Source organism: Heterocephalus glaber, unplaced genomic scaffold (assembly GCF_053883595.1).
Source record: "Heterocephalus glaber isolate CG9 unplaced genomic scaffold, H.glaber_assembly_v1.0 deba00000678, whole genome shotgun sequence".
NCBI lineage: Eukaryota > Metazoa > Chordata > Mammalia > Rodentia > Bathyergidae > Heterocephalus > Heterocephalus glaber.
In genome coordinates, this window is record NW_028258157.1 from 4,322,186 (window position 1) to 4,344,671 (window position 22,486).

The 22,486-nt window shown below is 50.1% G+C and overlaps 1 protein-coding gene across 11 annotated transcripts in view; it reads right to left on the reverse strand.

Moving 5' to 3' along the window:
* The window catches only part of Elapor2 (endosome-lysosome associated apoptosis and autophagy regulator family member 2), a 138,330-nt gene that overhangs the window by 26,354 nt on the left and 89,490 nt on the right, over positions 1 to 22,486 (reverse strand). For 7 of the 11 annotated variants that reach the window (XR_002393029.2, XM_021254009.2, XM_021254007.2 and 4 more), the window contains exons 5-16: positions 21,267 to 21,353; positions 19,180 to 19,285; positions 18,539 to 18,691; positions 18,042 to 18,130; positions 13,360 to 13,540; positions 12,702 to 12,830; positions 8,551 to 8,641; positions 7,861 to 7,963; positions 6,751 to 6,908; positions 4,955 to 5,092; positions 3,398 to 3,656; positions 2,576 to 2,749 (exon numbers count right to left, since the gene is read on the reverse strand). Coding sequence is in view for 10 of the 11 variants with exons in the window: in XM_021254009.2 (XP_021109668.2) it covers positions 2,576 to 2,749; positions 3,398 to 3,656; positions 4,955 to 5,092; positions 6,751 to 6,908; positions 7,861 to 7,963; positions 8,551 to 8,641; positions 12,702 to 12,830; positions 13,360 to 13,540; positions 18,042 to 18,130; positions 18,539 to 18,691; positions 19,180 to 19,285; positions 21,267 to 21,353 (1,668 nt within the window). In the remaining variant the exon portion in view is untranslated. Of the gene's footprint in view, positions 1 to 2,575; positions 2,750 to 3,397; positions 3,662 to 4,954; positions 5,093 to 6,750; positions 6,909 to 7,860; positions 7,964 to 8,550; positions 8,642 to 12,701; positions 12,831 to 13,359; positions 13,541 to 18,041; positions 18,131 to 18,538; positions 18,692 to 19,179; positions 19,286 to 21,266; positions 21,386 to 22,486 lie in introns of those variants that run through there. The other 4 variants (XM_021254011.2, XM_087206765.1, XM_087206766.1 and 1 more) reach the window with 4 other exon arrangements.

Consider the following 22,486-nt stretch of genomic DNA (forward strand, 5'->3'; position numbering starts at 1 on the left):
GTTCCCCGACTCTTGGATTTGATTATGTGCACAGGAAACCGAAGATAATACAAGGAGCTAACTTTTTAATCATTTACAGGTTAGCTGGAAGGTACAATTTATAAATATCACATGGTTTACATGAGAAGCCCCAAATATAAATAAGTTACAGAGCAAAATAAAAAACTGATGATAGGAAACAGGGAAATAGATCTTTTGCAAAAGAGAAGCGGACCGAGAAAAGGAGGGGAGGAGGGGCAGGAAGGGACGAAGAGAGCAGACGTGTTCTGGACGTGGACCGGCTCCCACAGTCAATGCGATTGCTTTGCACTGAAGACTCGTGCTAACAAAAATAAGAGCTGAGAGAGAGAGAACACAGAGCCAACTGTTTACTAGAGTATGCCTAAACATACGGTCCCACTGAAGGAACTATAGCTTGTGCCATGATTTCTACAAAAAAATGTAGAAATGAAACTGGAAAAGTATTTTATCCATCTCAGAGGTAGCATGCACAGATTAGCAGAATAATGCAACCTGGATCCAACCTACCCATTTCCCTCCCTGCACCAGACCTCCCCGTGAAGTACATTTTCCTAACCCAAAATTACACTGCTGAAGCCCAGAAGAAATAATGGAAAGAAGCAGAGAGAAATAGTGAGGAGAGAAAAGAGAAATCACAGAGACTAAAGATGAGAGGAATGAGAAGAAAGAAAGAAGAGGGGAACGGGATCAGGCTGAGAAGTGTAAGAGATCAAGGAGTCCACCTCAGCGCTGCCGGGCCCTGTGATACCCACCGCAGGTGCAGCAGCGCCTCAGTCTGGAGTCTGGGGAGGATGGAGGGGTGCCCTGTGTGGGGAAGACGGGCGGTTTATCACCCAATACAGAGTTTGCAAATGGAAGCAAAATTCTGCTGAACACTTCTGTTTGCAAACAGAAGAGCTCTTGAAGCAAGGTATTACTTGCTATGTATTTATTTATCGAGTGACTGACTTGGGGCAAGTGGCCTAGCGAGTGTGGGACTGCCCGTGTAAGGTCAGGAGAGTGCAAACCCACACCACACTTTTATTTGAAAATGTCCACAGTCATCAGATCTCTTTTCCTTGCCTTTGAAGAAAGAAGTCTGGCATGGGATGCCTTAGGGAAGGCATATACAGAAGTGAGTGTGGAAGAGACATGGAGGAAGCGCCTTACGGTTTCCACCTCTCTTAATGGTATATACAGATAAACTCATCCCAATCCCAACCACAGATATCCATGAACATACTGAATCCCATGGTCCTCAAACCCCCGCTAACCGTGCAGGTACAGTGCTGCTTCCTCCCACAGAAGTGCAGGCCCATCACCGACGGCAGAGTTCCCTATCGACTGGCGTTTGGCCCTGCATCCCTCCCTTTCACTTTGTACCAATTCTCCTTAGACCAAAGCTGACGACATGTGTGCGGACGCCAACTCCTGTGTCAGTCCGAGTCGCTGGGGCGCTGCCTGGACATGGGTGGGTGGTGACCCTGGATGTCCCTGACATCTCTACAGGAGATGGGGTACCCAGGGTGGACGAGGGAAGACAGGCCCGAGGTGTGAGCAGGCAGCAGTCAGTCGGGGACAGCCGGGGACGCAAGGCAGAGGGAAGGCTTCTGCTAACCCGGAGTGGGGACGCTCTCCTCCACCTGCCGGGATCCGGCAGCTCCAGGCTCTCAACCTCCTGGGCACCTCAGGACTCACACCTGTGGGGTCCAGGCTCTCAGGGCATCAGCCCCACTGGGAAGTGCAGTCCGAGGCGTCTGGACCAGGACTGAGGCACACCAGCACCCGGGGCATCCAGCGTGGGGACATCCTGTCGTGGACGTCTCAGCCTCCAAAGTCACCGTCAAGTCCAAAATAAACCCTCTCTCCTGTCCACTGCTCCTCTCCCTGGAGAACCCTGACTAATATGGACAGCAACAGTAAGACTTTCCCAAACCGTAACTGCTTCCCTGAAAGACTCGGTGGGACTGACAAGGGTGACTTGCTTTCACGGGGACAGAAACTGAAGGCCCTCGATGCACTGCCTGCAGATCCACACTCAGGCTCCTCAGGGCAGGTGAGGTCTCCCTGGCAGAGAGCTGCCAGCCTGTCACGGTTAGGTCTGGATGCCCCCCAGAGCCTCACGGGGGCCTAGGTGGCTGAGTCTAGAGTGCGATGCTGGGATTAAGGGCGTGTGATTACTAAGCCAGTAACTGGCTTAGTGATTGGTCTGGCACCACACTGATGCTGACACTGGTCAGGTCCCACGTTGCTTTTGCTCTTTTCTGCCACCATGAACTGTTGCCCCTCTGCCATGTGCCACTCTGCTTAGAGCCAGCTAATTATGGACTGAGACCTCTACCAACCGTGAGCTAAATAAACCCTTTCCCCTCTAACTTTGGGTGTTTTGCCTCAGCAATGAGAGAAGAGTAACTAACACATAACCTGACTGGAGGCATCAGGGCTTGCATAATCACAGCTCAGGCCTGACAGCGGCTGGCAGTCCCCACAGCAGGTTACTTGTTGTCCCTCCACCAGGCCACATGAGCTCAGCCCAAGCTGGAGTGAGTTCCCCTCCCTGGCCAGCAGAACTCACCTCGTGCCCGCACAGGCTGATGTTGAAGAAGTGGAAGTACTTAGTTCCTTTGGAGGTGAAGCTGGGGCCATTCATTAATGAGCCCACACTGCTCAGGTTGCTGAAGTCATAGTGCAAGCTCTGGTTTTCTTTTTCATGGTAGAAAAAGCAGTCACTGTAGCAAACTGAATGGTCCTTTGTTTGAAGATGAAGAAACAATATTGCGGGAAAGAAGGTATTAACTGCTGCTGAAATGGGTATCCAAAATGTTCTAGATATAAAGTAGATACTTTGGTAATTGTGTTTTAGTTCTGTGTTACCATGTCAGTATAAGGTCTAAACTCTATAGATTTCTCTAGGAAAAGCTCAGAGGATTCAGATCCTTTAGTGAGTTATTCCCAAGTTAGTTTCTTACAGAAAGATATTGAAGGAAGACAATAAAACTATGTTCTCCTTCACCCTACTATAATATTGATCTTTGTCTTTAAAACATTGTAAGATATACCCGTGGCTTTCCAAATAACCCCTATGGCCAGTCTACAGTAAGTCATATTTGCTTGATGTACCATAACAATGCACAAGAAATCAGTTTTACTGCTGTTGGAAAACATTTGGATTTGAGTGCGTTTCTTAGCACATGTACTTTTATGTCTGTGGTAATTAGCACTTTCATGGCACATATTCAGTGCTCAGGAAACGGGAGGGATGTAAATGTGAGATCCCAATGAAGGGAACTAAAAGGCCTTTGTTGCTCAGAGTACACAGCAGCTTCGTAGCTTGTGGGGACCCTTGAGTCTCCCTATTAAAGCCCGCTTTTGTGGGGTACACCACGCAGCCACTCACCTGGGTGCTCCTGCTCCCAGGCCCACAGGGAATGCAGGCCTCCAGGCCGTAGACCTGGTGGGTGGACAGGTGGGTGTCGGGTGGACACTCCTGGCACTGGCTGGTCTCCTTCTGAATGTAGTGGCCTGGGGGGCAGGGGACACACGATGAGCCTGACTGCTCAGAGCCCAGGGCACAGGCACGGCAGGAGGACGCCACCCCGTCGGCTGCGTTGGTGGCCGTGATGGAATAGATCTTCACCACGTCCTTGACAAACCGCCTGTTCTACAGAGAGAGCAGAAGGGTCCACGCTGATGCCACCAAATGACTAAGCAGGGCTTCCACCCGGGCAGGTTATAATGACCATGGCTAATATCAGTCCTATTTGATTCTTCTAAAGAACAAAACAAAGCTTAAATCTTGACATGGTAAAGTTTCCCACAGTCACAGAATTTGGGAGTTGTGCCGGAGACGCCATGAGCTGCATGACACAGGATATGAGCGCACAGTTACCCCGGAAGAACGCTGGTCCTTGGCAGGGGAACCACTTGGTCCCACCGCGGTCACCCAGGCTCAAGCCTGGCCCTAATGCTGCCTTGGGGTGTTGGCAGAGAGGCCCAGGCAGCAGCCTGGCACCCTGGGGTTAGGCCTGGGCCCACTCCCACACCACCCGTGTGCTACTGCCACGATCACACCACGGCTTGAGCTGGCTCCTCTCCAGCCCTCCCCCTGCTCAGCGTCTTCTGACTCCGGCCGAACGCTGTGGGGTGGGAAGCAAGACCCTGCTCTTGCTACATTCCCCTTCTTGGGACAGAGCCAGTTAAGTCCTGGTTTCCAGCAGCAGCAGGCAGCTCTGTCTAAGCAGTTAATCCCAGACCACTAAATGCTTTCTATCTGGGCAAAAATAAAAGGCAGGCAAGGGGGGAGCGCCCATCCTGTGCCCGGGCCCACCTTGTGGGCAGGCAAACCCTCCTGAAGAACTGGAGTCAGATAAGCGCCAGGGAACGGGTCCCACCACAAGCCTGGAGAGCACTGAAAAGACACTGCATTGGCCCCCGCGGCATTAAAGCCACTTCTGCACACAGGCTCTGCCCTGCTCGCATCTTGGGAGGTCACCTCTATGGAGACCACAGGAGTAGCAGTCCCGCTACCACTGCGACATCTGGCAGAAATAGCTTAGGAGAGGACCACGGTGTCCACATACATGGTCTCTAAAAGGAGATGTTACCATAGTGGAAAAGTAAAATGGTACCACACAATGGCTCCTAAAAAGTCAGATCATTCAGACAAAGAGGAAGAGAACTTCCAAATTTCCTAAAGTCTCAGAAAGCTTGAAAGCAAAATTTTAAGCAACTACTAAATTAGATTTTCTCTTAAGCTTCAAGTAACTATTTTTGCTCAGAGTTTAGAATAATTCAAAGATATACTGTACCATTCCATTTCATATATTACTTCAAAAACTACAAAATACACCATGTTCACCACAATTCCCCACACGGCCAGGTGAAGGCCTCTTCCTGCAGTCTCACTGCTCTGCACACCTGTCCCAAGGGCATCACCACTGTGCTGGGCACTTACATCCTGGCCTTGGTTGGTCCTCTGGAAGGCCCAGGTGAATGTGAACGTGGCATTCTTGAAGATGAGGTGGGTGTACGCTTGCTTTTCTTTGGTTCCACCCCATGACTCCACCACATTGGTACTTTTTCTGTTAATATCCTGAAACAGTGAGAAGATATACATGAGTGAAGCACAAACTCAGCACTAACATGCATGTGCTCACATGCCAAGTATGTGTCTGTGTGGGAGGACAGGCTGAGGTGCCGACGTTAGCCCGCAGTACAGGGCACCCTGCTCCCTACACAAGTACCTCAGCTCCTCAGTGCTGCCGCCGGCCAGCCACAGTCAGGATATCTGGAAGAGCGGCCCAAGCAGAGCACGTCTGAGGGCTGCCTTTTGTCTGCTTGTGTGCTGTGGCCACATGTGCCTCTAGCTTGGAATGTACGCTCAGAAGACACCAGCCGCCTGGCTCGTTGAAGAGTGCTGCCCGCAGCCTCATCAAGTGGAAATGCTCCCCATTTTCATCTTCTTCCTTCAGAGCCTGCCAGGCAGCTCCCACACAGAAACCCTGAGCTCCCCTGAATCATACTTGGCATCTACAGGCTTAGCCAAGGGCAGGCTAGACAGAAATGGAATATTATGTTCATGACATACTCTCTTGCTTATATTTGGACTCCAAGCAGTTTAACTTGTATAATTCTTATTTCTGATTTCCTTAGCTAAATTGTAAGTGAATAATCATACAAAGCTGCGAATTCCAACCAAAATGGTAACATTAACATTGGCCAGAAAGCAAATCTAGTAAGTCAACCAATAACGCAATACACATCTAATTTATTGCAATTGAAGCCAAGCTTAAGGCTGAATTTTAAATTAGTCTCTTCGGCTGCACTGACAGGTGACCGAGAAGCTGGAGTGGGCTTCCAGCAGCTGTGTGGTGTCCGCAGGGGATGTGCAGCCCAAGGAACGCCTACTCCTTCTCTTCCAACAGCACAAACAGGAGTCACGTATGTTCTCTGGTCAAATGCGCTGTGAGGAGGTAAATCTTGAGTCCACACCAGATAAAAATAGTACAAAGTACCTCTCATACTTTACAGAAATCCCCTCATTACCAAATAACCAAACTGTCAGACTTGTCATTTCCAAAAGGGGAGTTCATAATAGATATGTTGCACCATCATTCTTTGTTATCATGAAATTTGTTACATCCCTGGTAAATAATACCACCTTACATCTGTCAAGCACGCCTGATATCCAAAGCATTTTATGTTATTTAATTTGATATCTCCAAAACTCCAATGAGAAGACTAAATCACACAGCAAAGAAAATTCTCCTATGAGACAAAATGCTCTGGGACTGATTTGCCAAGATAAATCACACGTGGCCCCCACCCTGGAGACTGACCAGTCAAGTGAGACAAAAAACATGTACACTTAAAATGGGATTTTTTTCCCCAGAGGTTGTGAGCACAGGGGAGGAAGCGGTCAATTCTGTTTAAAGGGTTGAGAGAAAGCCTCCCAGAAGAAATGAAGTTTGAGCTGCCCATGAAGCATGAGGGGGAGTCCCCCGAAGGAAGAATGGAAAGCAGTTCCAGCTCAGAGAGTCAGGGCTGGGAAGTGCAGTGGTCAGCACTAGCACTAGGGTGACAGAGGGCCAAGAGCAGACCAGGCTTTGCCCTCAGAGGCTGGGTCCGCCTTTAGGGAGTTGCAAGGAGAGCATGCGAAGGAGATCGCGTCTGTTCCTGGGCCGCTGGGTCCCAGGCCTTAGCACCCGTCAGAGTCACCCACGAGGCTGAAAGCCAGGCCGCTGCACCCACCTCTTCCGGGAAGTCAGGACAGCCCCGGAAACGTGAGTGTCTAATACACAGTTGGTTCTGAGGACGCTGGTGCTGCTGTGCAGGAGAATCGCTGCTGCAGGCACAAAAAAGTCACCAGCGAGAGAGGCTGGGTGGATTCCACGTTCATGGAGATCATTCTGGCGGCAGCATGGGTGAAGGTGGGGAGAAGAGAGGACTGCTGAGCAGTGGGAGAGGCAATAGGAGTCTGAACTCCAGCAAGGGCACTGGGTTGGACCCAAGAGATGAAAGAAACAGGGGCAGATTGGGAGGACTGAGAGTTATATGGGACACCGTGGACGGGTGTAGCAATGATAATCCAGGATCCCTTTCTACTGCTACACAGTCAATACAGTTTCCAGGGGAAAATGTTCTCCCTTCATTTACACTGCTGTCAATCACAAGCAAAATGTTTCCATTTTCACACATCCTACATGTCGTGGAGGGATTATAAATGGGCCTATAATGAGCTACTAATGGGTCACTGGAGGGAAAAAGCCAGTCTATGAAGGCACTACTAGTTGGAATGTTGAAATCTTAGCCAGCATCCTCCTAAGACCCACCAGAGGCCTCAGGGGCTGAGAACTGTTATCCTTCTGAAGCAAGGGGTGGACGTCTGCATCAAGTGTAGGGAAACCTGCGCAAAGCCCTGACGTGCGTACTGAGGTCCTGTGTGTAGATGCACGAACCTCGCCTCCCCCTGTCCTCCCGACAATCCACACTGCCACTATTTTCTGCTCTCACTCGGTCACTCATTTCCCCGACAGTTTCAATCGAAGAGGTTATTAGAGCAGAATCTCATTCTGTGCTGCTGAAGCACAGTCTCACGGAGGAACTCTTACAGTGACACTGCCTGGCCTCCATCCGCCACGAGTGCCCGCACTCCCTTCTCCGCACAACAAACCAACGCTTGCTTTCTCAACTTCGGTGCACCATTCTTAGTGACTTCTACAGACATTCCGTAAAATGTTTTGGAAAGCCCTAAGCACAGCAAGAGAGAGGAGATTCTTATCCCAACACACACAACTAAATCCACACTCGGAAGAGAGAGGCAAACTCCAGAGTCAGCCTCGGGAAGCGGCTCCCACTCACCACCATGAAGTAGAGAACACAGTCGGCAGAGCAGAGCATCTCGAAGACAAACGTTATCCTCCCCAGTTCCGAGCCTGTAGCCCCCGTCAGAGACGTTGGAGGTCTGTGTGACAGAATAAATTGCAGGATTTAAGGTGTGGTCTACACACAACTGGGAACACAGCGACGTCACTTCCTATTAAACTGGAAGCCATGCTGTCCTCCTCCCCTACCACCTCTCCAGTCCAAGCCCAAGCCTGGCCCATGGAGCCCTGCCTGTGCCCCCTGATCCAATATGCAGTCTGCATGGCCCTCCCTAAGGCAAAGGCTACTGTGGATCTCAAAGCAGGAGGAAACTCCTGGGGAACTTGAACACAGAGCACTGAGGCAATGCAAGATGAACAAACGTGCGACATACCGCTTTACGGACAGAACTGAGAAAACAGACTCCTCATTACACAAGCAGGAGCTATGGCTACTATAGCTTTGGATGCTAAAAATCTGCACTTACTTTAAGGAACAAACAACTAGCAGTGATAGTTCCCAGACACTGGGTCTACAGCTGCTGTTAAAACACACCACTCTGTACTGCTGGTTACTAAGTAGGTTGTGATAGTAATGCATGCTGTACTGCCAGCCCTACTTCCTCTGTTTCCGTGGGAAGCAGGTGAACGGCTCTTACAGAAAAGAATAGGAACTGGTTTTCCTTACTTAAATCCTGGGATGTGCAGGTTTAAGATCAGGTAGTCGTTATCAGAACCCCCAGCTCCACTCTGGATGTGGTCTCCAGACACCTCCCAACCTGGAAATGACAAAACTGTTTTATTAGTAAAACTGTCATTCACGATTTCCAAAAATCCTTTCAAATCAAGTGGAAACACTATGCAGAACTAGTGTTTATGTTTAAAGTTAGATGCACTCCACATTAACTCCAGTTTGCAGTGCAGTCGTAAACTGCACAGGGAGCTGACTTCTAGATGCCACCCTCCCGGGCCCTCCCTCCTCTGTCTGGAGAGAATCAAAATGCTCCGACCGACCAACCGCTAGGACCTCGCGAGCTGCATCCTTTCCCCTCCCGAAAGGTGTCTGCGTTGCTGCCCAGGCCCTGGCCCAAGCCAAGTCCCTCACACCCCACACACCCTCCACCAACCCGGGGTGCTGTCTGAGCCGCCAGAGTGCGGCCCCTCTGCAGGCAGCCCCTGGACTCCCCCAGCCGGCCCCATGCAGGGCAGCTCAGGTTACTCCTGTGGGAGCTCTCCTGTGGCTGCTTTGGGCAGCCATGGGCAAGGACTCACTCCAACAAACACTGCTGTCATGGGTTGAACACGTCCCCCACGAGGGCCCCGAAGTCCTAACCCCACACCTGTGAACCCGATTTGTAGACGGAAACTGGGCAGGCGCCATCCAGTCAAGACAGCTCGGGTGGCTGTGTCTTGGAAGGAGGGGAAAGGTGAGGAACAATGCTGGAGCCCAGGGACACATGGATGCTGAGCGAGGATCCACAGGGCTCCGAGCTCGGCCCCAGCAGACTGTGAGAATGAACTCCGCTGCTTCATTCCAGGCTGCAGCACCCTGTGGCCAGCCCAAGGAGACGACAAGGGGCACAGGAAGGACCCTGGGCTCCACACTGCCAATGAGGGGCCGCACTGAGTGACGGCATGCACAGGACGGCCCTCTGCGCAGGGAGAGCAGGCACACAGAGGCCATGAGGGAAGCCAAGCCTGCACATGTCCCCGACCCTTGCTGCCCGACAGATGGGCAGCCACAGAAGCAAGCTCACCATCCCAGTGGCCACAGTAGGAAAGCAGGGAGAGTGAAAATTAGTTTCTCTGTATTTTACCCAACCCAATATACCCAAAGTGGCATCATTCTGACGTGTAGCCGGTATAAAGAATTAGTAAATGTTTTACACCTTTCACACCAAGCCTCTGAATGACCAGTGTGCATTTCACCCTCGCACAGCCCGCATAGCTGGTGGTCAGTGTCGCAGGGCACCGAGAGGGGACAGCAGAGATCAGGAGGCAGGCAGATTAAAGCCCCAGACACCTGAAAGGCCACAGCTTCCCCATCTCTAGGGCAACCACAGCGAGCATGTCGGCAGAAATGCTGATTTCAAAGCACAAAGGTGTTTACGTTTCAACATGCTAACAACTATTACTACACAGCAGATAAAATATGCGTCATAGGTGTAATATACACAGACCTATTCCCTTCTAGCCTTTGGTTATTCATGATTTTCCAAGGGTTTGTGCCAGTTTGTAGTCTTCTTTTTCCCTATAAGTTCATCCCACATCTCCCATCTTTGTATACCACTTTATGTTTCCAGACTTTGAATTTTCAATCGTGTTGGTATTGTAAAAAGCATTTTAAAGCTACAGGAGAATTTAAAAGACGAAGCCCTAGGTTAGTTCTCTCTCCTCACTGGCCAGCACCCTCCTCTGCACCTTCCGTGGCCCGCTTCACGGCCCTGGGCTGAGTGCAGACAGCCCCGTGTGTGAGCTGTGTCCGCTGTGTGAGTTAGCACCACCGCAGACATGTTCACACGCATGGGCCCTGCACGGCATGTGGAGGCCCTGACACTGCAGTGCCTGGCCAGAGATTCAAAGTGGTGGTGACGCTGAAGACAGTAAAAGAAACACCTCAGAGTGGTAACACTGGGATTTTCTAGGTGGTGAGAAGTAAATAATTTTACATCTCATCTTTTAAATTTTTCTGTAGCTTTAATCTTTTCTATAATAAATACAAATATTAATCAAAACCAAAAACCTTAAAGTGGTATACAAAGATGGGAGATGTGGGATTTACGTTTAGGGAAAAAGAGACAAGTTGTCAGTTCGTTAGGCATTATCTATAATAAAAATTGAAATAAGCTAATTTTCCAGCAATAGGATAACGTTCACAATCCCCACAAGGAGAGTTACCAGGTTTGACAACAGTAACATTAAAAATTCTCGAAACAGAACCCCTGGCCCCACAGTGTCTCCTCACGAGGTGGCGGCTGTCCTGTCAGCTCCAAACCAGGCCCTGGCTTGCGCCTGTTTTGCTCGTGCACTGTGTGCTGCTCCACCACAGCTCACTCCTGTGCACAGCTTCTTACAGCTCAGTCATAACAAACATTTCTGAACACTAGCAGGAATTTAGAAGGGCCTGGAAGTGAGCGACTCAGCAATGGGAAAGAAGTGCTGTCGAGCCTGTGAGACAGCAAACCCCGAGTGAGAGTCCTGCAGGAGGCCCAGCAGCGGTCCAGGGCTTTGGCCCTCCCAGGATTGCTTTGCCTCACGGACCTTGCCTGCCTGCACTTAGAATCCAATCACAGGACACACGTGAGGAGCCTAAACGCTCAGGTGGTCACTGCTGCACTGCTCCCTCCGTGCCCTGCACAAGAACTCCCAAAGTGGTATTATTCGTCAATAAGGGGAATATTTCACATCGGATATAGAGCAAATCTTCGTCTTTCCCTTCTTGCTCATTTGTTTAAGCAACATTTCAAAGATCTACTATTCATCAGTCTCAGCACTCATGAGAATGTCTCACTTCCTGAAGCCTTAATTTGTTTGTTTGGAATAGGTACTGACTTAAAACTTACATAATTAAGAGGTGTGTGTGTGTGTGTGTGTGTGTGTGTGTGTGTGTGTACACAATAATCAAATATAATGCAAAGAAAAGCGAGCTGATAAAAATACTAACAAACTGATAAAATTGAAGGATGCCCTTCAGTGTAAGCCCTGGCATTTATAATATCTATGTCTCATGTCGAGTTTAAAAATAGAAGCATAGATATTGTCAATCATTTAGCCAATAAACATTGCAGAATAAAATTCATCAGTGTCCTACAGAACTCTGCCACATGTTGACACTTTCAGTAAGTGAGGTTCGTACGTATTTTTTAGACACTACAGATTTCACAGACGGGGAATTTGAGATCGTGTACCCCTCACAAGGCCCTGCACCGAGCCATGCTAAAATGAGACTCCTCTTTACAATGGTACGTAACATAGATTTTGCTACCTCCCTTGGTCTATTTTTGTATTTATAACCATAACTGGTGGTCCTCAATATCTGCTCCAAAACCAACTCTAAAAAGCTGTAAAACTAGTACAGCACCCGGCCCTGTCCCACGGAATGTGCTCTAAGACAGCCAGGGGACAGTGAGGCTACAGATGACATCAGCCCCGAGGCTGTGTAGACACCTTCCCCACGCCGGCCTCCCTCGAAGCTTCCACAGCCTGGGTGTGGCGGCAACCAGCATGAGTCTGTTTTCCCGTCTTCACAGATTCACAGCTAGAAGAGGCGTTCTTACTGTAGATCTCAGCACACTCGGATGCAATTTCCTTTCTTCCTTCATAAGCTGAGAACATCTGCCTTTTCACTCAAATGAGGCACATGCTTTGGCAAACCCAACTGCCAGCATCACTGCTCTTGCCCTCTGAGCTCATTACAAAGCACGGTGGGAGTCACTGCGGCACCCGAACCGGGATGCCGGGCAGGGAGTCCGATACCCAGGGGGCTGAGGGCAGACAGGCAGCACACACCGGGCAACACAAGCAGGACAGCACGAGGCTTCACCGCTCCTCAGAATGGCGCACAATGTACAGTATGAACTTTTTACTCCTAGGATTTGCTATTTTCAGACCCCTGTTGACTATGGGTAACTGAAACTGCAGGAAGCAAAACCACAGATGGGGGAGCCCTCGGTGGTTCCATTCCTCAGGAAGGTCCACTTGGTGCTGTGTTTCCACAAGGGCCAGAAAGCCACACACAGCCATGCGAGATGGACGCTTCCCAACCCATGTTCGGCGTTTTAAAGAGGAATGAGCAATGTCTCTGGGGCCAAACCCCGGACAGGCCGGCAGCGCACTCACCGTTCATGCCGTCACACTTGGAGTTGCCCACGTTGAAGCAGGAGGTCTTCATGTTGCCGGGAAGGAGGTTCCACCATTTGTACTCAAACCCCAGGGCTGGCTCCGTTCCTGCGGGACAGGGTCTGCACTCTGCACGAGACAGGCACCACACTCACCGGACGCATGGGGACCCTCCTCCGCCCCACATGGGAGCCGGGGGCGGGGCACCGATTCCCTTGGAAATCAGGAACTTTCTCAAAAGCAGTCTTGAAGGAACTTCTGGACAGAGCGTGTGTGTGCATGTGTGTGTGTGTGTGTGTGGCATTTTTTGCTTATTGCTTTGCAATAGATATGCACACACTCAACATGCTGGCAAAAGACAGCTTAGCCTTAAACACATACAGGTAAAATTTTAAATTGCCTTATCAATATCCAAAGGCAAATTTCACCCATTAAAAGAGCGTTATACAGAATGACCTTGAAACAGCTGTCCTCACACCGTAAATAGGCCACGTGGTCTCAAAATTCCATTCTCTTATTTGTCACTCTTCTTCTGTCCTGGTAAGAAAGTTGTCTCTTAAAGAATTCCTCCATAAGAACAGTTCAGAACAAGTCACAGCAGCCCAGGCAGACTGTCCTGCTGTGGTCTAACTCATGGGCCAGGTGAGACATTACCTACCCTGTGTGCCATCTGAATACGTCCCCGGGGGGCAGGGGTGACAGGAAGACGACCCGTTGTTATAGAACCCCGGGTTGCAGGGAGGACAATCCTTCTTCTCTCCAGAAGGGGGCAGTCGAATGGCATTTGTGAGGTCCTCCTTGCAGATTTTGGGCTCTATCCACTTGTACATTATCTGTGTCTGGAAAAAAAAAATCAAGCAGGCAAGTCACATAACACGCTCATGGCAAGGATGTAAAGCTGACCGCGTAGGAAAAGTGTGTGCAGTGGCAGAAGAAGAGTCGGTGCAGAGATCCTAAAAGAGCAAGGACAAAGAGCCTCGGGAGTGACGGTAGCTAGCGCTTCCCTGACGGCGGGGATGCCAGGCTCCGCCCGCAGGACAGCCCTCTCCAGCCGGAGGGCAGGCTCAGCGCCCGCCCTCCTGCCTCCTGCCGGCAGCCTCCACGCAGGGATTCGTGGTTTTCCGCTGAGACTCCGCCCTCCACCCAGCACACATGGCCACGCCTTGCGACCCGGAGAGATCCACCTGCACGTTTCCATCCTCCTGGCTCAGCAGCACTGTGACGCTCTCTGCGGCTTTCTCCAGACCCACTGTCAGGCTCTGCGGCTCTGAGGCCCTGCTCTGGACTCAGGAAAGCAGACGCCGCTGCCTGCAGGCCATGCCTTCACCCTCGCCCTTCATGCTTTCCCACAACACGTGCACCCCACACGCAACAAAAGCATACAGCAGAGACACAGCCAAGCCCCAAAAGTGTCGCCACCAGACATTCTCACTTGGAATCGGAAAGATGGAAAGGGTTCTAAAACGAAACTGCTATGTTCTGTGTAGAAAAAAGTACTCTAGTGCAAACCAAAAAGCAAACTTTCATAACAAAACATAACTTTTTAAAAAGAGACTAAATGTTCCTTTCATTAGACATGTAACCCGTTGAAAGTATTCGCCTTTAAGGCAACCCCAGCAACAGGAGTCCACTGCGGAAGCAGAGAGTCAAATTGAAGGCCATTCGGCATTGTGGTTCCAGTTAGTGGAGAATCCTGTATCGTAAGCCCACTCAGTTTTACCTCAAGTACTATGAAGAGTACATTACCTTACGTGAGGAAGGATGCTTAAGAAAATGCCTCACTGGTAGAAGTCTCAACAGAATTGTAAATAGCATTCTTGCTGTAACTCCCTTGCCCACGCTGCTGCTGTGGCTTAGGTCATGCTGCCCTTCTCTGGCTCTTAGTGTGAGCAGCGATGCCCGGAGCTGTGTGTGCCGATCCTCACCCTTCATAAACACCCATGGCAGGGCTGAGCCCCACTTGCCCAAAAGTCAGGCACAGCTGCTACGCAATGAGGCAGTACCAGGGGAGGAGACTCAGTTTGGAGAGGATAAAAACAGTAAAATACACAAATGCACTTTGGGAAGCCATCTAACCACATGACTTCCAATACAAATAAACACGCTGGGACTAGGAAATATGCAGCAAACACCTTCAAACACTGAACCATGTGGAAGTCAAATTTCAAACACTCTGCAGTGAAAGTTGTGTTTACACAAAGCCTCTTGCCTCAAGTAGCAGACTGGTTCTGCGTCTTTCTCGTGGGGACAGATGCTTTCCTGTAGCTGCCTGGGAGACACAATAATCAATATTTATGAAACTTCGCACCAGATGGCTGGCAGCACAGGTGAAACGCCAACAATCAGCTCACTCTGGCCAACCTGAGACTCAGTTATGAAATGTTTTTATGAAACCAAAACTCTAGCAATCAAATTTACTACACTTCCATTAAGATTACAATGAGCTATTTATGCTATTTACAAAAGGGTTTTTATGTTAAGCATGAAAACAACTCAATTTAAAAAGCACACCCAGCGGGGCCACATGTAGCTCAGGGGCAGAGTGCTTGCCTGGCGAGAGCCAGTGCTGGGTCCAACCGCCACTAATGGGGAAGACACGCTGGAAACAAGTGGAAGCCGATTTTCATACCAGATACAATTCGCAACGAGTAGAACTAAAGTCAGAGAGCTGAGGCTGGATTTGTCCACGGCGGCCTGGGCTCCTCCTGCACACGTCGCCACACCAGTACACTGAGGCTTCCTGGACTGGCCTGGTTCCTCAGAGCGGGGCCCTCTGTCACCCCTGCGGCTTGCCCCTCTCCACCCAGGCCCATCTTTCCCAAGTGCCACCCTGAAACTTTGGTCAGAGCTTGGGACCAAAGCCTAGGACGATGGGGTCTTGGGTGCTGATGCCTCAGGAACGGAGCCTGGGAAGCAAAAGAGACCAAAGAACGGCAGACAGAAGGAATGAGAGAGACTTCCGACCACAGCTTGCTCACTAGGGCTTCCCAGCTGTGGGCCCCTCTGCCCTGCTCCGCTGAGTTGAGTCAGAGTTCTTGTCTGACTTCTGAAAACTAATCTTAGGTTTACTTAGCACAGGATTCCATAATTACCTCAAGTGTGGAAGCAAAGCTGTCACCGTGCTCTGCCACCATTAAAAGGGTACATGTGGCTCACAAGGTGAGGGACACCCACCACTTCCCACCTGGAATAAACACACACATGTGTGCACTGGTACACAACATGTGCACCCCACAACAGCTCCTCTGCCTGGGTCTAGTATTCACATAAATAAAAATCTCGAGTCTTTCTGTGAGTCGCCAACTACCCGACAAAAACAACCACATCCCCTTGACTCCTGGCCAGTGGGTCCGGGGCCAGCTCTAGGACTTGCTGTTTCCACCCAGAGCAGCTCAGGTGCACCCTAAGCCCCTCTGCATCCTAGGGCAGCCTCGTTCCTTTGAACAGCTGCTGCTTTTTTCTGTTTGGTGAGACGAATCTTCTAAAGCTTGGGTCCCTTTGGAATCTTTTTTCCAAGTGAATATTTTCTCTTTCCCAAATGCTTCTCTGAGACTTTCACACAAACTGATCTTGGTTTTACTAATTTCTGCTTCTTGGAACAGCCCTGTGAATCTTCACTGCATCCTCTTTCCCAGCTCGAGGAGCCCACAGTTTGATACCTTCCTGATGTCTTCATGAAGCCAAGGACTTTGAAAATAAGTCACTTAGTTCATGTTCTTCTTTATATGTGCTGGACATGCATAATTTGTTATGTTTATACTCCTACGGCAAATCCCAGGTGCCACACTCCTAGCGGACATCCACGTGCTTAATCACACACGTTACACTTTGTTTGCCACGCACCCCCTTAACCCCACCCTTCAGCCCACCAGTCGCTGTCCTCGTATTCGGGGGAGATCATGAGAAGTTTTACCAAACATTCTTCTAGTCTCAAGTCACGTACTGTTTTGGAAAGCACTTGCCCGTGGGGCATGGTGGCACAGACCTGTAATCCCAGCCCTCGGGACACTGAAGCAAAAAACAGAAAGAGAAAAAAAAGGAAGGCCGGGAGGAAGGGAAACGTGCTGCCCAATTTCTCCAACCATGGTGAGTCCGTGTTGGAACCTCGAGTACCGGATTGCACACAAACTTGTGTGCACCTATGGGCCTGGCACGATGTAAGACAGCCTTGGTCTATTTTCATGTTGTTCAGATAAGATGCCTTTGTATACTGGATCTCATTCATTTAAGCCTCAGGAATGCTGAATTAATGATTATCACATAGAATAAACTAAATTTAGTTTTTCCTTACCTATTAATAAGATGAGTTTAGCTGAAAAATATCCAGCTACAAAATATCAAATTACTTTTAACCCAATTTAGTGATACCTCCCCACATATATTTTCTAAGTAGAAGCGCCCTTACTTGGTCATTATTGTTGGGCTGAGACCTTATTTTACAACTCCTTTTCAGCTAACAGCTGTTAGTTTGAGTTACTTTTCTTATTAAAATAACAGTTGTACTTACTAAAATTGCTCACTACTTTAAACTACAATGCACCTGATCTTAAGCATTCAAAACAATATTCCTTCATATGACTGATAACTGTATAAAATCAAAATAAAGATTAGAACCCAGGGATGCAGAATTAAGTCCTAATTTTACTAATATCTGTTTGGAATTTCCAAACTAAGTTAAAAATGTCATTATTTAATGATGCAAGTATATATAAGGAATGCAGTGTAACAGCCACTTTAACTTCGGGTTTTCTGCGGTGACACAGGCCAGCGCGGGCAAACTCTTTAGTTAGAGAATGGTGAGTCAGCCCCGGGGCTCATGCATACATCCTTCCGCTGGCTGGATGTCATTTGCATGGTAATCGCTTCACATGTTCTGATGCAGTTATGCAGTACTCTGTGATAACTAGCCCAGGCTGCACAACTTTCATGGCTAGAAACTCAGTAACCAAATAATGAAGCAAAGCAGAAAGAGATTTCCATCCTCAGCTCAGTACAAAACCTAAAGCAGTGCTCTTCCTGAGATTACTGCTTCTGAAAAAATAACTGAGCACGGCAGTCACTTATTGGAGCGCCCCTCCTGCCGGCAGAGGGCTGGGTACCGCACGCCCAGCATCCCGCACATTCTCACAGCAGCCTCGCTGAGCTGATTATCAACCCACTGCGCAGATGACAAAGCCAAGGCTTACAGATGTCAAACAATCTGCCAACAGTGCAAATCAGCAGCAGATCCGGAAGTCGGACCTGGTGCAGCTTCAGCCCCTGCCCCTTACAAGCTCTCCCGCGCACACCGTGAAGACTGGGCAGGCGTGCATAGACGGAGGGGTCGAGCGTCGCGGATACCTTGCCTTCCTCGTTGCAGGGCGTGTGGATCTGGAAATAGTCCTTCGTGGTGCAGGCAGGGCGCTCCACACACGCGCTGGCTCCTTCCTCTGCAACGCAGAACAGCATCTCAGAAACAGGCCACTGCCTCTGCGGCTCCAGCAAAGGGCCAAAATCAAATCAGAAGGCAAGCGGCAAAGTAAAAATAACCGACCAAAGGCCTGCATTTCTATTCTCCCTCAACAGTGTTTCCATGAGTGTATCAGTTTTTCCCAGAAAACATGACCTTTCTTCCTTGACCAGCAAACACTGGAAATTGGGAAGAAATTAAAACTCTCAGTACACCTCCACGGCAACAAAGTGTCCGAAAGTGGAGCGTGTTCATGGTGGGGGCCGCCAGGAAGGGACAAGCCAGGCTCACAGTCCCCAGCACCTCAGTGACCGCCCCGCCCCGCGCCCACACTTCTCCTGGCGCACGAGCACTCAAACCCTGCACAAGGCGCCACTGCACCACCTACCTGAAAACTGGGAGTCCTGGTCGCACCTCACGCACTCCGTGGCGCCCTTCTCCGAGTAGGTGTTCCTGGGACACGGCTGGCAGGAGAAGGAGCCTGGCTTGTTGCTGAATGTGCCAGGCTTGCAGGGGAAGCACTTGGAGGTGTACGCCACCCCTGTGTGCACATGGAAAGAGGGCGTGCGAGGGAGAACCCCATGTCAGCAAGCAACTCACTTGTAGGCAGAGGCGAGAGAGATGTTCACGGGATAAAGCCTTCGCCCGTTAATGCAGCAGTAAGAGCGCCTGCTACGATATGCACCAAATTAAACACCACAGGCCCAGCAAACACTTAACGTACTGCTGACGCCTGGCACCACGCACACTTCATGAATGTAAAACAGGCCCCACCTAACACAGAAACCTTCACTTTAGACATCTAAAGCTATCACTGCGCTCACTTCTTTACACAGATTAAATAACTCAGTTCACGGGGATAAGGAAAAGGAAACAAACAATGAACCTGCCGGAAATGAAGCCAGGTCTCTGGACCTGTAGGCTCCCTCGTATACTGCTTCTGGTCCATAACCCACAACCCAGGCAAGCCACACGCTCATAAATACCTCCCCACATAGAGCTGGACAGGACTGTGACTGCACTGCTGACCTTCGATCGTGATGTTCTTCACCAGCACGGGCTTGATGGCCTTGGTGCCCATGAGGATACCCGTGGTCCTCCAGTAGAGGATGTTTGTGCCCGGCTTCAGCATCACCTGGGGAAAGACAGACAAGAACCCCCTGAGGAGGCCTTGCCGTTTCCAGCCACTCCCAGAAGCTATTCTCATGCGTTTTCCTGCACATTATAATTAAAAATTATGGATTTAGAACCACGACATTTAAGTCTCCTGTCAACCCTAACCTAAGCTCTGCTGAGTGCAACATTTCCATAAAGAATAGTCTGGCAATCCACACGAGGGCGTAAGAAAGGAGGAGGGAGCCTTCGAGGCTGGGCAGACAGACAGAAGGACGCAAAACACTTGCAGGAGCCCGCTCTGTACTGAAGGGCCTCGTGTGAAGGCTGCCGCACTCCGCTGCCCTGTGTCCACAGACCGCAATGTCCCTGCTGTGGCCTGGACGGGCCAGAGGGGCCCCCCTGCAGTTCACGCCCCGGAAGCTTGGCCTGTGGCCCTAAATAGGCTGGCCGGGCTCTCCGGAGGCAGGGCTGGCGGGAATCCGGCCCGCTGAGGAAGGCTACTGGGTCTGTGGAGACAGTGATCTCCTGCAGGCCTCGTGTCACAGTGGTCACTCTCATGCTCCCCCAGGCGACGGCCCTCCACCAGCCTCACCAGGCCCTGCACTTCCAGACCGCGAGCCACACAGAACCTTCCAGTGTGAAATGCCCGGACTCGCGTGCTGTCGCTAATAGGGCTTTTCCTAAAAGTCACTTGACAGCCACAGAGAACACAGCGCTGCTCCTACAGCCATGCAACCTCAGGCTCCAGCAGCATGCCCAGCACTGCGCCCTCTGCCGGAGGAGCCCTCTGCTACTCACAATCCAACCAACGTACGCTGATGTGGCAAGGGGACCAACTCAAGAACTCCGCTGCCACCTGCTCTGCAGGCTCTGCCTGATCAAACTCAAGCTGTCGAAAGTTAAAACCTGCCTGGCAACTGCCCCTGCCAGAGACCCACAGAAGCGGTGCCCTCAGCACTGCCCCTGGCAGAGTCCTCAAGTGGGATGGTTTGTGGGCAGCGGCTCCTCACGCTTGCAGACACCTAGCCAGGGCCTGGGTGAGGGACCTCAAATGGTGCTGATATCAGCCTCAAGCACACAGACGAAACAAGACCTCCGAAAGCGTGCACTGCATTCTCCCTCCGTGCGAGGCCTGCTCCAGCAGAGCCGAGGAGAGTACATTCACCGGGTCGGAACTAGGCCACGCTGCGGGCACCACACCAGGCCTTCCCAAACACTTCCCACGTAACCCAGCAAGAGAAACACATTCCCACGGACGCAAACATCAGTGCAGAAAGACCAAGCAAATCACTAGAGAATCACAACTGTGTGGCAGAGCTGGGTTTTAAATCTGCATCTTCCTCCAAAGGAACAGTGCCACAGATGACAACAGGTTCGCGGGACCCCATTATCTGACAATCCTGGCTTCGAGCCCGAAGAGCTGCCCTATGAAGAAGCAGGGCTGCTGGGCTTGATGTGACCAGAGAGGCAGGGTTTTGACCAATGGGTGGCAAACACATGGAGAGCAGGTCAGGGTCTAAACGGGTGAATTCTGTGAGAACTGAGCCGTCCGACAGTGGAGACCAGGACTCGACAAAACAAGCTTGAAAATCACTCTTTGGACACTGCAGAAAAAGTCATATGGAAAGAACTAAAAAGTCTTCCCAGTGACAAGAGGCCCCGCCCATCCCTGTGACAGGCACATCTGTAAACGCACACACTCTGTGTGAACCTGCGTGGCAGGTCTGAACAGCCTCTGTCTTGTCGATGCCCCTACAGTACCATGAGGGAGGAAGGCTGGGGTGTGGAGGGAAAGGAAAGAGAAGGAATCTGAGGGGAAGGAAAAGGTATTTAAAAAAATCTAAAAGTAAGAATCTGAGTTCATGAAACTTAGGGGAAACTTCCTCCTTCAGTGGAGAATCTCTCGATTAATAGAAAATGTTGCCCTTTTTCTTCTCTTAAAATGTATGCTTGGAAAATGTTAGGAAGAGAAAGGAGAAGCATAAGAAAGGGAGACTCACGGAATGAGAGCCCCACTCCCCGCTGTCCGTGAGCTTCACCCACTTGTCAGTGGTGGAATCCATCTCCTGGCACTGATCGTTCTGAATCTGCGGGTCAAACACAGCTCTCAGCGAAGCTTCTGAAACAAGAGCTTTCATTAAACTCTGTGCCTTACAGCATGCAAGGGTGCCTTTCGATGCGTCCTAAACAATGGCCATGAGTAATTCTCAACAAGCTGCACACCAAGGCCTCAACCCAAGTGGCCGCTGCACATGTGTAAGAGATCCCAAGCAAACCATCTTCTTGTTGTGTCAAAAGGCAGCCCAGTAAGGAGAGAGGACAGCTATCACTGAAAGTCGTCACAGAAACCTACCCAACTTACCTGGATGTTTTAACGGCTTCCATTCACCACACAAGTCCAATAGTGTAAAAATAAACAAGGGTAATTTTTATTTTTGTGGCAGCAAAATTTTTAGTTAATAAAGAGGGCTTTGCACCAATTCCTGAGGGCTTAACCCAAATGTGCAGGTAAGTGGCTGTGGCCAAAATCAAAGTGCCGATTTTTTATTTGTGGATCAACGTTAATCATTTGGTGTGCCATTTCAAATGAGTACAGATATCCTGAGCATCAGCCACCTTCTAATTTCCCAACAACTCTCCCAAAGTGGAGAGGGGTTAAGATGATACCTTTCTAAGATTTCTACTTTTCAAAGAACAGAAAGACTAAAAAGTGCAGTTATCTTTCCAGTTGTGCCAAGTGTCAGCGACAGAGTAAAGTTCACTGCCGGAGGGAACAGCCTCTCCTCCCCACACCCTTCTGCTGCCTTCCGCACCACTGGCCACTTTACAAACACGAACTGTGCTCTGTGAGGGCACTTCCTACACACGTCCTAACCGGAAATGGGTCCTTTGGCATCCAGACACCAGAGAATATCCACTTCTGAGGAAATTTACTGCAACTCAACTTGGGTCCTACTTATTTTCCAAGTACAATGACCATCTCAGTGTCAGTGCTGAGCCGGCTGAGGGACGATATGGCCCTGAGCACATCTCTGGTGTGCGGACAGCAGAGGGCATTTCCACAGCCTGAGTCTCAGTGCCCCCACCCCAGCATTCTGGAGACCTGGGTCTGCTCCCCATTCTGAAACAAAGCAGGTAGAATCTTGGTCCAAGCACTTAATCTAAGTTTCAGTTTCACCATTTTTTAAAAAACAGTATGGATGAATAGAAGTCCACACAG